Raw genomic sequence first — 13,856 nt, forward strand, 5'->3', positions numbered from 1 at the left:
TGAAGAAGTATCTGATGAGTTATCTCGTTTACTTGAGCAAGAGGAAAAAGCCATTCAGCCGTTAAAAGAACAGACTGAATTAGTTAACTTGGGTTCTAAGGATGATGTGAAGGAAGTCAAGATTGGGTCTCAATTGTGTCCATAAGCTAAGAAGGGGTTGATTGATATTCTTTGAGATCATTCAGATGTGTTTGCTTGGTCCTATCAAGACATGCCTGGTTTGGATTATGAGATTGTGGAGCATAGATTTCCGTTGAAGCTAGAATGCCTGCCGGTCAAGCAAAAGTTGACAAGAACTCATCCTGATATGGAAGTAAAGATCAAAGAGGAAGTGCAGAAGAAAATTGATGTTGGTTTTCTTATTACCTCCGAATATCCGTATTGGGTGGCCAATATTGTGCCTGATCCGAAGAAAGATGGAAAAGTCCGCATGTGTGTAGATTACAGAGATTTGAATAAAGCCAGTCTGAAAGATAATTTTCCTCTGCCACACATTGATATGTTGGTAGACAATACAACTAACTTCAAAGTCTTTTCGTTTATGGACAGATTTTCCGGTTACAATCAAATCCAGATGGCACATGAAGATATGGAGAAAACCACATTCATTACACCCTAGGGAACATTCTGTTATAGAGTGATGCCTTTCGGTTTAAAGTATGTTGGTGCAACGTACCAGAGAGCTATGACCACTCTTTTTCATGATATGATGCATAAAGAGATTGAAGTTTATGTTGATGATATGATTGCTAAATCAAGTGATGAAGAAGAGGATGTTGAGCATTTGTTGAAGTTATTCCAGCGTTTGAGGAAATATAAACTCCACTTGAATCCCAATAAGTGAACTTTTGGTGTTCGTTCTAGTAAGTTGTTGGGCTTTATTGTTAGAAAGAAGGGTATTGAATTTGATCCTGCCAAGGTCAAAGCAAAACAAGAGATGCCTACGCCCGAAACTAAGAAGTAAATCATTGATTTTCTCGACCGCTTGAACTATATCTCAAGATTTATATCGCATATGACTGCCACATGTGCACCTATATTCAAGCTTCTTTGAAAAGATTAGTCTTGTGATTGGACCGAGGATTGCCATAAAGCTTTTGATAGTATCAAAAAGTATCTGCTTTAGCCTTCGATTCTATCTCCACGTGTTGAATGAAGATCGTTGATTATGTATTTGACCATGTTTGAAGAGAGTATGGGTTGTGTTCTGGGTCAACGAGATGAATCTAGAAAGAGAGAATATGAAATTTACTATCTGAGTAAGAAGTTCACCGACTGTGAGACTCGGTATTCTATGCTTGAGAAGACATGTTATGCATTGGCTTGGGCTATTAAGCATCTGCGCCAGTATATGTTAAATCATATTACTTGGTTGATATCCAAAATGGATCCAATCAAGTACATTTTTGAGAAGCCAGCTCTAACTGGGTGGATTGCCCATTGGCAGATGTTGTTATTTGAGTATGATATTGAATACCGATCTCAGAAAGAAATTAAAGATAGTGTCTTGGCTGACCATTTGGCTCATCAACCTATTGAAGATTATTAGTCAGTACAATATGATTTTCCTGACGAAGAGATTTTGCACTTGAAGATGAAAGATTGTGATGAACCATTGCTTGAAGAAGGGCCAGAGCCTGGTTCCCGTTGGGGCATGGTATTTGATGGAGCTGTTAATTCATATGGTAATCGCATTGGGGAAGTGATTATTACTCCTCAAGGCACTCATTTTCGGTTTACAGCTAGATTGACCTTCAAATGTACAAACAATATGGATGAGTATGAAGCTTGCATTATGGGGCTTGAAAAGAGGCCATTGATCTCAGAATTAAATATCTTGATGTCTATGGAGATTCAGCTTTGGTCGTGAACCAAATCAAAGGTGAATGGGAGACGAATCAACCTGGTTTGATACTATATAAAGATTATGCGAGGAGGATTTCAACTTTCTTTACAAAGGATGAGTTTCATCATATCCCTCGAGATGAAAATCGGATGGCAGATGCTCTTGCAACACTGGCTTCTATGATCGTGGTGAATTTCTGGAATGAAGTTCCTAATTTGACTATGATGCGTCTTGATAGGCCAGCTCATGTGTTTACTTTTGAAGAATTCAAAGATGAAAAGCCATGGTATTTTGATATCAAATGTTTCCTCCAAAGTCAGACTTACCCACTTGGGGCATCTTTGAAAGATAAGAAGACTTTGAGAAGATTAGCTGGCAACTTCTATATGAATGGTGATGTGTTGTATAAGAGGAATTTCGATATGGTTTTGCTCAGATGCATGGATAGACACGAAGCAAACCTATTGATGACTGAAGTCCATGAAGGTTTATTTGGTACTCATTCTAATGGACATGTTATGGCAAAGAAGATGTTGAGAGCATGTTACTATTGGCTGACAATGGAATATGACTATTGCAAGTTTGTGAAGAAATGCCACAAGTGTCAAATTTATGCAGATAAAATTCATGTTCCTCCAACACTGTTAAACGTCATTTCCTTCACACATCCCTTCTCCATGTGGGGGATTGATATGATTGGCATGATTAAGCCCAGAGAATCAAATGGACATCGACTCATTTTGGTGGCTATTGATTACTTCACAAAGTGGGTTGAAGCGGCATCGTATGCAAATGTGACCAAGCAAGTTATGGTCTGATTTATCAAGAATCAGATTATTTGCCGTTATGGTGTGCCGAGTAAGATCAATATTGATAATGGGTCGAACTTTAACAATAATATGGTGGAAGCTCTTTACAAAGACTTCAAGATTACACATCATAATTCCTCTCCCTACAAACCTAAGATGAATGGGGTTGTTGAAGCTGTTAATAAGAATATTAAGAAGATCATTCAGAAGATGGTTGTGACATATTAAGATTGGCATGAAATGCTCCCATTTGCTTTGCATGGAAGATGTGCTCCCCGTGCAGGTTGAGATCCCATCATTGTGCGTTTTGATGGAAGCCAAGTTAACTGAAGCTGAATGGTGCTAGACTAGATATGATCAGCTGAATTTGATTGAAGGCAAGAGATTGACTGCCATGTGTCATGGTCAGTTATATCAGCAGAGAATGAAGAAAGCTTTTCATAAGAAGGTCAAGCCGTGTGTGTTCATAGAAGGTGACCTCATGCTCAAGAAGATTCTATCTTTCAAACCTGATGCTAGGGAAAAATGGACTCCTAGTTATAAAGGCCCATATATTGTTAAGAGAGCCTTTTCAGGCGGTGCTTTGATTCTTACAACTATGGATGGTGAAGAGTTCACGCGTCCTGTGAATGCTGATGCAGTCAAGAAACTCTTCGCCTAAAAAGAAAAGAACAACTCGCTAAGTGGAAAACCTGAAAGGGCGGCTTAGGTAAAAATGAGCGTCTCAGTGGATTGAAAACCCAAAAGGACGGTCCAGGAAAAAGTTAGAGACATAAAAACAGAAATTTTATCCCAGTAGATTGAATACCCTACCTTGGGGAAATCTATGCAAAATTTAGGGATTATGGCAAGTAATTGCATCCGGCCGTCCCCGATCTTTGAAGCAGTTGGAACGATCATTTGGTTCTGATTCATCATTCTCAACCAAAGACAAGAGCACAACAAATTTCAAAGTTGGTAGGGAAAGTAGTGATCATTGTATTCAATGTAGCCCTTTTCCATGTACATCCTCTAAAGTAGTGTTAGTGTTAATGTTGGAGCAGTTAGTTAGTGTCAGTTAAAGGAAATGTTGAATTCGGTTAGCAGTGTAGCAAATTCTATTAATCTTGTTAGTGGTTTTTGTTAAGGCAATTAAAATGTTAACATTGTTAGTTACCTTATGCATCTTTTCAATCAAGTTAGTTGCAGGGCTATATTGAGTAGGTTAGGACGTTATAATTTTGGATTGAAAATAGTAGTAGGGATTATAATGCATTTGTTTGGATAATTATGTTAACATGTGAGGAACAATATACTGTGGTCATGAATGCTTGGATTAGTTATTGAATTTGGTTATGTTGTGCATTGTATGATGCATGCTTGTTTGTATGGTTAATGATATGTTACATGTTATGATACAACACATGTGTATGCCAAAAATTATGAAAGTTTAGGTTGGTGTATGGTTGAAATTGTCTTGTGCTTTTGGAAATGTTATTGGAATTGAATTTCATATGCACATGCTGCTACGTGATGAATTTGTTTTGTATGGAATGCTTGAGATTGCTAGGTGAGTGTTGCATGGTTTAAAATGCTTGAAATGACATATTGGTTTAATTTTATTTTGTAGGATGAGAATGGATGGACCAATGCAAGGATGCCTTGTTCTTGAAGAAACAAATAGAGATTAGGGTTTAGGAATGGGAAAAATTATGATTGACCAAAAGTCAACTTATGCAAAAGATATAATTTCTTTGTAATTTCCAATGAACATTTGTAATGTGATAGGTATGAATATAATGAAAGTTTTTAATGAGAAAATGATTATGATCAATGAAACATGCTTTAAATTCAAATTGCCATTTTCTTCCAAAAGTCATGTTTGGAATTACCTTGAAACCATGATCCTGTATGCATCATGACACATGAATAAATGGATAAATGAATGTATTATGAAATTAGATCAATGGACCTTAGCATGAACCTTAAACAAAAGGACCATAAAGTTTGATTGTATGGACCATGAATGCACCATGAATAAAACTGTGAACTTCAAGTCAATGGTGCATGAAACTTGAATCAATGGACTTAAATGCACCATGATCTTTAAATCAATTCACAAACCTTGAATGAACCAGTATGAGAACTTGAACAATCAAAGCTATGAGACCATGGTCATCAGATGAACTTAATGAAAGAATTCAATGACAATGGCATGATGCATATCATAATGAATAATAAAAACCCTTCCATGCTAGGGTTTCATATGAAAGATCAATTGACAAACATAACCTACAAGCTTCAGGCCACATGGTTAGGGTTTCAATCACAAACCATAATCAAGCTGCAAATCAAGCAGATGAAGATCACCAACCAAGCAACCATGAATCGCTAACTATGATTTCAAGCATTGGTCCAAGAATAAGCTTTCACATTGACTGCAACACTCCAATCCCTAGGGCTTGATCCATCTAATCAAGGTCTTCAAACCAAGCATGATGCTCCAATGACAAGTTCCCAATATATGGGCCCCCAAATAGGGTTTAAATCATCAAACCAAGGCCCAAGAAGCAATCACAAGGTCTCATGGAAACAACACCAAGAATTAGGGTTTTGATTTCCATGAGGGATGTCATGATGTGGTATCCTTGAATCCATATCTCAAAACTCTGGAAATTAGGGTTTCATTCATATTATGCATATATGAAGAGCCAATGAGCATATCTAGAGTTTGTTCCACAAGCAAAGCTTAGCTTTGCAAGCCACAAACTTTGAACCTAGGATGTAAGTTTGCAAATGTCAATATGAATGCATGATACACATGTAGTTGGTATGAAAGTGTATAGATCCGTCTCAAGCCAAAAGTCAGATAAAAAATAAAAAGGGGAGGGAAAATTTTGGGCTATGACAATGACAACCCGTTTATAAAGCTATCAATTGTTAATCCCATGTCAAGGCGACACTGAATGTTTAATTCCTCCTTCCTACCATTGGAATAAGTGAAGGGACATTTTTCGAACCCTAAATCAATTAAACAACACAACTCCAATGTTTGAGAGATCCAAGACATTTGGTTAAAAGTTATGGGATTTCCTCCACCTTTTTCATTCTCAGCTAGCACATCATTTAAGTCCCCAAAACAGATCACATGATCACCACTTCCCTACACCAACTCTTTAACAAGTAACCAAGTTCTCCATTTATGTTGTTCTTATGGGAAGCCATAAATTCCATTGAAGAACCAAGCCTGGTCCTCATAGTCCTCTAAGACCGATGTTTAATTTTAGTGCCAATCCTCCTTCTCTATCTCCCCCTAACCCACTACACTGAACAATATGACCAAAGTCGAAACCACATTTAAATTGAATAATTTTCATTTTTTCTATCTTAAGGTGTGTTTCCATGAGAAATTCCATATTGGGATTTTCTAGACGTATGGGCCTTGATAAGGCTCGAACAGCACGGGGATTCCCTAACCCCCTGCATTTCCATCTAAGGAGTTTCATTGAGGTAGGAGGTGTTGGATTTCCAACACCATCTGTGGTACAAGTGTTTTTTGTTCCCCTAAAGTCACATTTTGATTTCTATTCTTTTCTCCAATTCCACACTCTTCTGGGTTACCTTCAATGATCATCACGCCGACTAACTATCTTTTTCCACCTCCCCCCTCCAAGAGCTTTATTTGAACTAGTTATGCCTTCTTCCCGACTTTCCTCATTTTCCATTTTTTTTCTTTTGATTTTTGGAACTTCCCCTTTTCTAAAGTTGGAGATATCCACCACACCCAGAGATTCTACCACCGATTCTACTTCCAAGATATTATTTTGTTTGATTGCCTCCTTCAAACCTATAGTCTCTTCAAGAAGATTTCCTCCTGCTAACTTTTGGTCAACTTCCACATCCCTTTCTTTCTCCTTCTCTTGAGTACCACACCTGCTTTGACTAGAAGAAATGTTCAAAAGGCTCCTGCTACACGTCCTAGAGCTGGAACCTCTCCTCTTTTGTTCATCGATAACTCTTGGCAAATGGGAAGCTCTAATCAAAGCCCATAGAAGATTCTTTCTCTTCCAAATCTTTGTAACCCTCTTTGCTCAATTCTCTCAATGCGTCACAATACTTGAGTTGATGTCTCAATCTTCCGCATGCAAAGATTTTTTTTTGAAGTCGGTCATATTTGAAATGAACCCAAATATTTCTCTCTTTGAATACTACCACTATACCGTGTTTCAAAGGTTGTTTCATATCCATGATCACCTTTATTCAGAGGAAACGACCATTCTTATTATGTGCTTCTTTCTGGTCCATCTCCTCAAAAGTTCCTAAAATTCCTCTGATTTTTCTTGCCATCATTTCAGATTTGAGCATTAAGGGAAGCTCATAGATCTTAACCCAGAAGACACCAAAGTACATGTTCAAATCAGAGGGTTGTTCTTCATCTGAGACACAAGCTAGTACTAATAAATTCCTATCAAAACTCCATAGAGCATTTCTCCATACATTTTCAGGATATTTTATGGTAAAACAGAATAGAAAGAGATTCTTCCTTAACTTTTGGGTTTCCACCGGATTTTTGAGCTTCCGCGCGCTGATCATTGTACTCGTGAAGGCTTTGGCATTGAAACTGTTATCCATCCATAATTTTCCAGCTAAAGATCTTGGAAAATTTTCCTTGCCGCTAACCTCGTCCACCACCACTATAACACCTTCTTCTTCCTCCTTCGACAATGAGATATTATTCCATTTCTTCATGAGCAAACGCCTACCAACCGATCACAAAACAAGACACCAACACTCCGTCCTATATCTAAGAGAAGAGGGAAAGGAGAAAACATGTTAAGTTAGAGAGAGAGTCTGACCTCTCTCTAGAACAAGTGAAAATACATCTAATGAGTAAGTGGTTAACGATAAAGACTTCGGTATAGTTGCTCTCTTAACTAACAAATTAAATTAATTAAATTAATGGTAACTTTTGTGAATAAAAGAGTTATTTCTATACTTTTCTTATTTTGGAAAAAAAAATCATTTCATAAGAAAAACATCATTTAATTATATATTAAATATTATACTTTTCTATGTTGTTTCTTCACTTGACTCATATACTTTAGAAATCCTTCAAAGAAAATTATACACCTCTAAAATATTTTTTTTTCTCTTTCCAAGAATGGAGCCAAACATAGGAGTACTTATATATATGCAGAACTCAACACAACTGTAAGGAAGGGTGTAAATGCATTGCTTTGGTTCCATTATAAGTACACACTGCAACTGAGATTTTACACACGCACACACAAGCATATGTATTTGTAACATGGTCTATCTTCCTCGATGACATAGTGTACTGGACATGAAATAAATTCATGAGTATAGTGTTACCAAATTTGTGCACGATCAATCAATATCATACAGCAATGCATTGCAACACATGTACCCAAAAAAACCATACATTGCAGCTCAGGAACTCTTCCTCCAGTGACACACTAGACAGATATATATGTAAATTTTGTGGTCCTTGCTAGCTAGTTGACTGTGATCTATACCAGAAGCTCAGTATATATATGCAGTTGGATACATGTTTAGGGTTAACAATGAATCAATGTTTTTTTTCTTCCTATCATCAAAGTTTAGTTGTTAATTTGTGTTATAGTAATTAGTGAAAAAAGAAGTTTTTATTGTGATTAATAAATCCATTCATTGGATGTGTGAGGTGGTCGAACTATATAATCAAGTGAGATATTGTGAGAATTATTGATCTAATGGTTGAAAAAACTCATGCATTATACAACAATTAATATCTTATTTGTGCACCATAAAATTAGTCTAATCATGGTAAACAAATTTTAAGTGTAGTGTTATATTGTTGTATAATATACATTAAGCAATTTTTTAGCAATTTTTAGCTGATTAAAGATTTCTATCAAAATTGATCATAATAAGTATGAATATAATATAAATCTCAAAAAAAATTATTTATTATGTTTCACAATGATTGTCATATTAGAGAAAAAAATTGTTTCAAAAGAAATATTTTTTTCACTTTTAATGTAGAAATAATTGTTATTCTTTTATTTATGTTTTTTAATTATTATTTTTTACATTACTTCTAACATATTATTAATAAGACTAATTTAATAAAAATATAATATCTTATAATCATATTATTATATTTTTTAATTCGTGTGCAAAAATCTTACAAAATCTTAAACCACAATCATTTTAAAATAAAAGAGAATATAAAATGAAGATATAAATTTTTTAATAAAATATCTCATTTGATTGAAAATAGACCTAATAATGTATCTGAAGAAGACTTGACTCAAACTTTAAATTTATAAGTATATATAGTTTCTGTTTAGATTAACATTATATTTATCAAAATCACATTCTATGTTACCTTAATTTTAAATACTCATTGAGTATAATAATAAATAAATAAATAAAGTAAAAAATAATTTGCTTCCTTATACCATTAATACATGTACACAGAAACCAATAACCTGCATGCACTGTACATGTTTAACCCAAACAGCACACAAAAGAAACATGAAGGGAAAGGAGAAAAACAGTAACCAACTGATGTAAACATAATTGAAGGGACAACATACCAAGTAGTAATAACATTAAATAATTATACAATTTTCAATTCCATCTTCATGCATAATAAAAGTATACAAACTCACCTCATTTGGTGTCAACAACATATTCCAATAAACCATGTGAACTTTTCCACTTCTTCTCCATCTCTAAACATCATCAACACATTATTTTTCTCCTACAATATTTCCCTTAAACACATCAAAGATTGATCACCTAGTAATCATCAATCTCTATACATAAACCTTGATTAGTTAGCATTATGCATATATTGTATACATAATGTCAAAACTTCTATGCTTTCTAACTAATCAACCAACCAAATGTAGCAAAATTACGATGACATTGTGATTTTGTCACGCTGATTCTGTCAAACTCACTGTCAATCTAACTCAACTCAGTTGTTTTGGTTTGTTTTATTGATCTTCAAGCCGAAATTCTCCCACAAACTTCCACCTTCATTAATCAAGAAGGGAAAGCAAGCATCGGCATTAGCAACATTACCGACATTAGAATCGGAAGGTGAAGAACCATGATCAACATTCCTTTGTAGCTTCACAATCTCCTCTCTTTGATGATTAACATCAATATAACCACTACCTTGATTGTACATAGAACATTGTTCATTATTGTTGAAGTAAAAATTCTCCTTTCTCTTCTTGTTTCCTTCTTGTAAAGATAAAGAATCCCTTTGATAGTTATTATCAGTACCTCTCACAGTACTATTCAATATTTCACTCCCATCTTCATTTTGGTTTTCAATGTTGCTTTGATGAATCTCACCCTCTGTTATTACATTTATACCCTTATGATTATGACCTTCAAGTTCAACTTTCATTTCTCTTCCACCTATATTCTTCAAAGCTTCCATTAAAGCAGCATCCCTTGCTTCAATCCATGCTCTCTCTTTACTCCAAAACTTTTGTTCCTTTTCTACCCTTTTCGCTTCTTGTGTCCTCCACTCTTCCTCTCTCAAAACCCTCTCCTTTTCCTTATCCTCAAGTGTCTTCACAAGTTTACTCAACCACTCCTCTTGCTTATCCACAAGCTTCTTCATTTGTGAATCAATGAACTCTCTTATCTTCACCTTCCAACTCCTCCTTCCACTACTCTTCCTCTTTCCCTTCTCATCATCCGACGACGAAGTATCGATCTCAAAGTCAGTTGAGTTAGTAGTGAGACTCAAGCTATGATCATTATTATTAAAAACCTCTTGGTTTGTAGTTTTTGAAGGGTTTTGAAAATTGAAGTTGTTGACAAAATTGGTTTCTGGTAGAGAAGTTTGGTTACTGTTTTCACCGTATAAAGCTTCAAGTTGACGAAAGAATCTGTAATTCTTACCATCATGCCTTCCTGCTTTACCTTCTTTTGTCTTCTTGTAATATTTGTATAGATTCTCAAATTTCTCCCTGCACTTTTTTCCATTCCTTTGATATCCATGTTCTTCGCACATTATCCTAACCAAAAACATATAAAAAAAAATACTATTAAACAACTTCCATATTACTAATCAAATATGAACTATAGAAACCAGAAATACAGAAATAAAATTAAAAAAAATTAAACGTAATCATATATGTCGAACACAAAGATACAATCTTTTCAAAGAAATTGGTGCTATAGAGTTACTATATTTAATATAGCACAAAATATGAAAATAAAAATGATGGCATTATTGAAGTGGAGAAAAGAGAAATAGAATGTATAGAACCCTAGCTAGCTAGATAGAGATGAAAAGTGTGTGAAGAGAGAGTTTAGTTCCTAAAGAAGTCTCATCAAGTGATGTGACTATGAGGTATGAAAGTTAATAATTTTATGCAAAGCCATGCAATGACGTTTTGGTGTTCTTTGTTACCTAGTTATGGAAAACATTAACTAAGCATAGGACAAATCAATTCCAATAGAAAGAGAGTAGTTTTTGAAGAAAGAGCTAGCTAGCTATAGCTTGCCTCACCTTGATGTCATTTCATACAGATTCAAAGAGTACAGGTGCAAGCAAAAACAAACACTCATTGGAATGGTCAATGAATTTTTTTAATAAAGAAAATTTATATGATGATGATGATAAAAAGATGAAATTTAATAAAGTGAAACAAAATTTGCACTTAAAAGAGGGGTACAAAGTTTCAATGTTGAAAAAACAGACAGTGTTAGAACCTTACTAAACTTGGTATCTAAACTTAAATGTTCTCTAGCTAAGTACAATAAAAACTAGAATTAACTCATTAATCATGTTCAATATAGTGATTTTTAAGTTAAAGAAAATTGCATACAACATCATTTCATTGGGTTTTTCTCGAATCCCCAGCGAAGAAATTAAAGCCAAGTGCAGTCATGTCAACTTGAATTAAACCAATCCCAATAACTATATCGAATCTACTCTCTAGAACTATCATTTTGTCTTCCTTTTTTTTTATGTTAAAGAATCAAACAAAGGATACAAAAACTATCATTTTGAAATGATTAATATCTTCAAAATAAAAATAAAAATAAAATTAGAAAAAAAAAGGAGAAGCATTCTAGCTATAGATAGCTACAGTATTGTTGCGTTGAATATGAAGAAGATGAAGAAGAAGAAAAATAAAAGTTTGCTGTATTTGTACCTAGAAACTTCATCCCATAAGGGACCCTTTTGATTAGCTTCTTTAAATTTAGGGTCAAGACGAGATCTGATTTCGAGAAGAGTAAGAGTTTCTTGTCTGGGCCATCTTCCGGTGGAAGCGTCTCCGGCGATGCATCCGGTGGTTTCAGGAGTGGAAACACTAGCGGTGGTGGTTGTGGCTGTTGTTGGAGGAGGAGGTGGTTGAACATGATTGGTGATGTTATTGAAGTCTTCAAGAACATTAACACCACGAGCCAACATCATCATCTCGTAGTGATGTTGTTGGTCGTTTTGATGTGGTGTGGTTAATAAAGCTGTGAGATTCCGGTGACCGGTGAAAAACTCGTCGGAGGATGGTATTGAAGTGAAATGGGTTGGCCTTGGTCCGTTAACTAGTTGTCTTAGATCAGTTGACATGCCGTTGTATTGTTGTTGGTGGTGAGCATGATTGTTATGGTGGTCTTCCATTTTTCATGTATATATGAGAAACGAGAAAGCTAGGGTATTAAGAGGAGATAGAAAGAAAAGAAGAAGATGAAATAATAAGTGAGGGAGAGAGTGTGAATAAGCGGCAGAGTCGGATCCTGTCGTGCAGGAAAAAAAGGCTCAAATTTGAAGTTAAGGACAATGGTATGGTCCCATGTCTGAGAACAAGTGTGTAATGAGAGAATGAGACTGTGTGAGTGAAAGAGAGAAGAGAGAGAAGAGAGAGAAAGAGAGTAGAGAGACTCTCTCTTTCTCTCTCTGTTTGTTTATACTATAGTAATTAAGTATAGGGTGTATGTGTATTAGTGAGTGTGAGAGTACATTAGTCTCTCTATTTGGCTTTTTTGAACATTAATATGCTGCTTCCTTCTCTGTCTTTGTGTCCGTACTGTGGGGGTATGAGGTTGGACTTTAGACTAGTGCTTTTTAGAGAGAGGGATGAGTGAGTGACTTTAAGGTAGCCACCCAAAAGGGCCAAAGCCCTAAGGGTTTTATTATATTATATAGTTCATGTATTTATAATTCTTTTTATTTCTTCATCTATAAGTAAATGTTAGTATTACTTAATTTATTAAAACAAAGTATTTTGTAGATATATATCTAAGTATGTATATGGATTCTCTACTACGTATTTGGTTTGTACATATACATTCAATGTTTCCGAAATTTTTAAGATTGATCGGACAATCAAATTCTATAAATAATAAGACAAAATTTCATCTCATTCAATAAAAAAATAAGGTCTAAATTATTGAAGCGTCATATATTAATTATTTTTTAAAATATTATGTATTCATTCGGTTTAGTTGGAATTTGAAGAATAAAATATTTAGATGATACACATTTGAATTTTAACATCTATATTATAGTATATTTAAACTTTTTTTTGTTTTTTTAATGATATTATCTCAGTTTTGTTAAAAATTGATGGCTAAAGTATTTAGAGGATACGTCTTCGAATCTCAAAAACTACATTTTATTACTTTTTAATTTTTTTAATTTTTTTTTATAATTTATTATCTCGATTTCTTGAATATCGGTGGATAAAGTAATTATAGTACAAGTCTTCGAATCCCAATAATTATATTTTATAATCTTTTAATTTTTTTATATATTCTTTTATGATCTATTACCTCGATTTTTTTTTTTTAAATCGAGGGTTAAAGTAGCATTTTTTTAATGATCAATTTGATGAAAAAATTAAGTAGTGAATCTTTGTGGTTCATTTATAAAGTAGCAATTGTCAAATCATCAATTCACATTCACATGAAACATTAGTGATTCGTGTGAAACTTAGTATTTAATGATTATATTGATTTTCTTTATTTGTTGGGGTTGTTATTGAGATTTAATGTTTAAAGATTTTATAGAATTTGTTGTTGTTATTGTTGTTGTTGAGATTTAATGTTTAAGGATTCTATTGATTTTGTTATTGTTGTTATTGATGTTGTTGATGATGAAGAATATTTAGAATTTATCAACAAATTTTTATGTTTTGCATATTAAAAAAAACAGATTAAAAATAAAATTTTGTAAGTACGAT

At 34.2% G+C, this 13,856-nt stretch overlaps 1 protein-coding gene across 1 annotated transcript; it reads right to left on the bottom strand.

Annotated features, from left to right (window-relative positions):
* Positions 1-9,219: 9,219 nt before the first annotated feature.
* LOC127093359 (trihelix transcription factor PTL) lies at positions 9,220-12,643 on the bottom strand. The gene is made up of 2 exons (XM_051032279.1): positions 11,829-12,643; positions 9,220-10,682 (listed from the first exon to the last, which is right to left on the bottom strand). The coding sequence occupies exons 1-2, from the start codon at positions 12,293-12,295 to the stop codon at positions 9,623-9,625; spliced, it is 1,527 nt and encodes a 508-aa protein (XP_050888236.1). The 5' UTR covers positions 12,296-12,643; the 3' UTR covers positions 9,220-9,622.
* Between the last annotated feature and the right edge of the window lie 1,213 nt (positions 12,644-13,856).

The sequence above is a fragment of the Lathyrus oleraceus genome, chromosome 6 (assembly GCF_024323335.1).
Source record: "Lathyrus oleraceus cultivar Zhongwan6 chromosome 6, CAAS_Psat_ZW6_1.0, whole genome shotgun sequence".
NCBI lineage: Eukaryota > Viridiplantae > Streptophyta > Magnoliopsida > Fabales > Fabaceae > Lathyrus > Lathyrus oleraceus.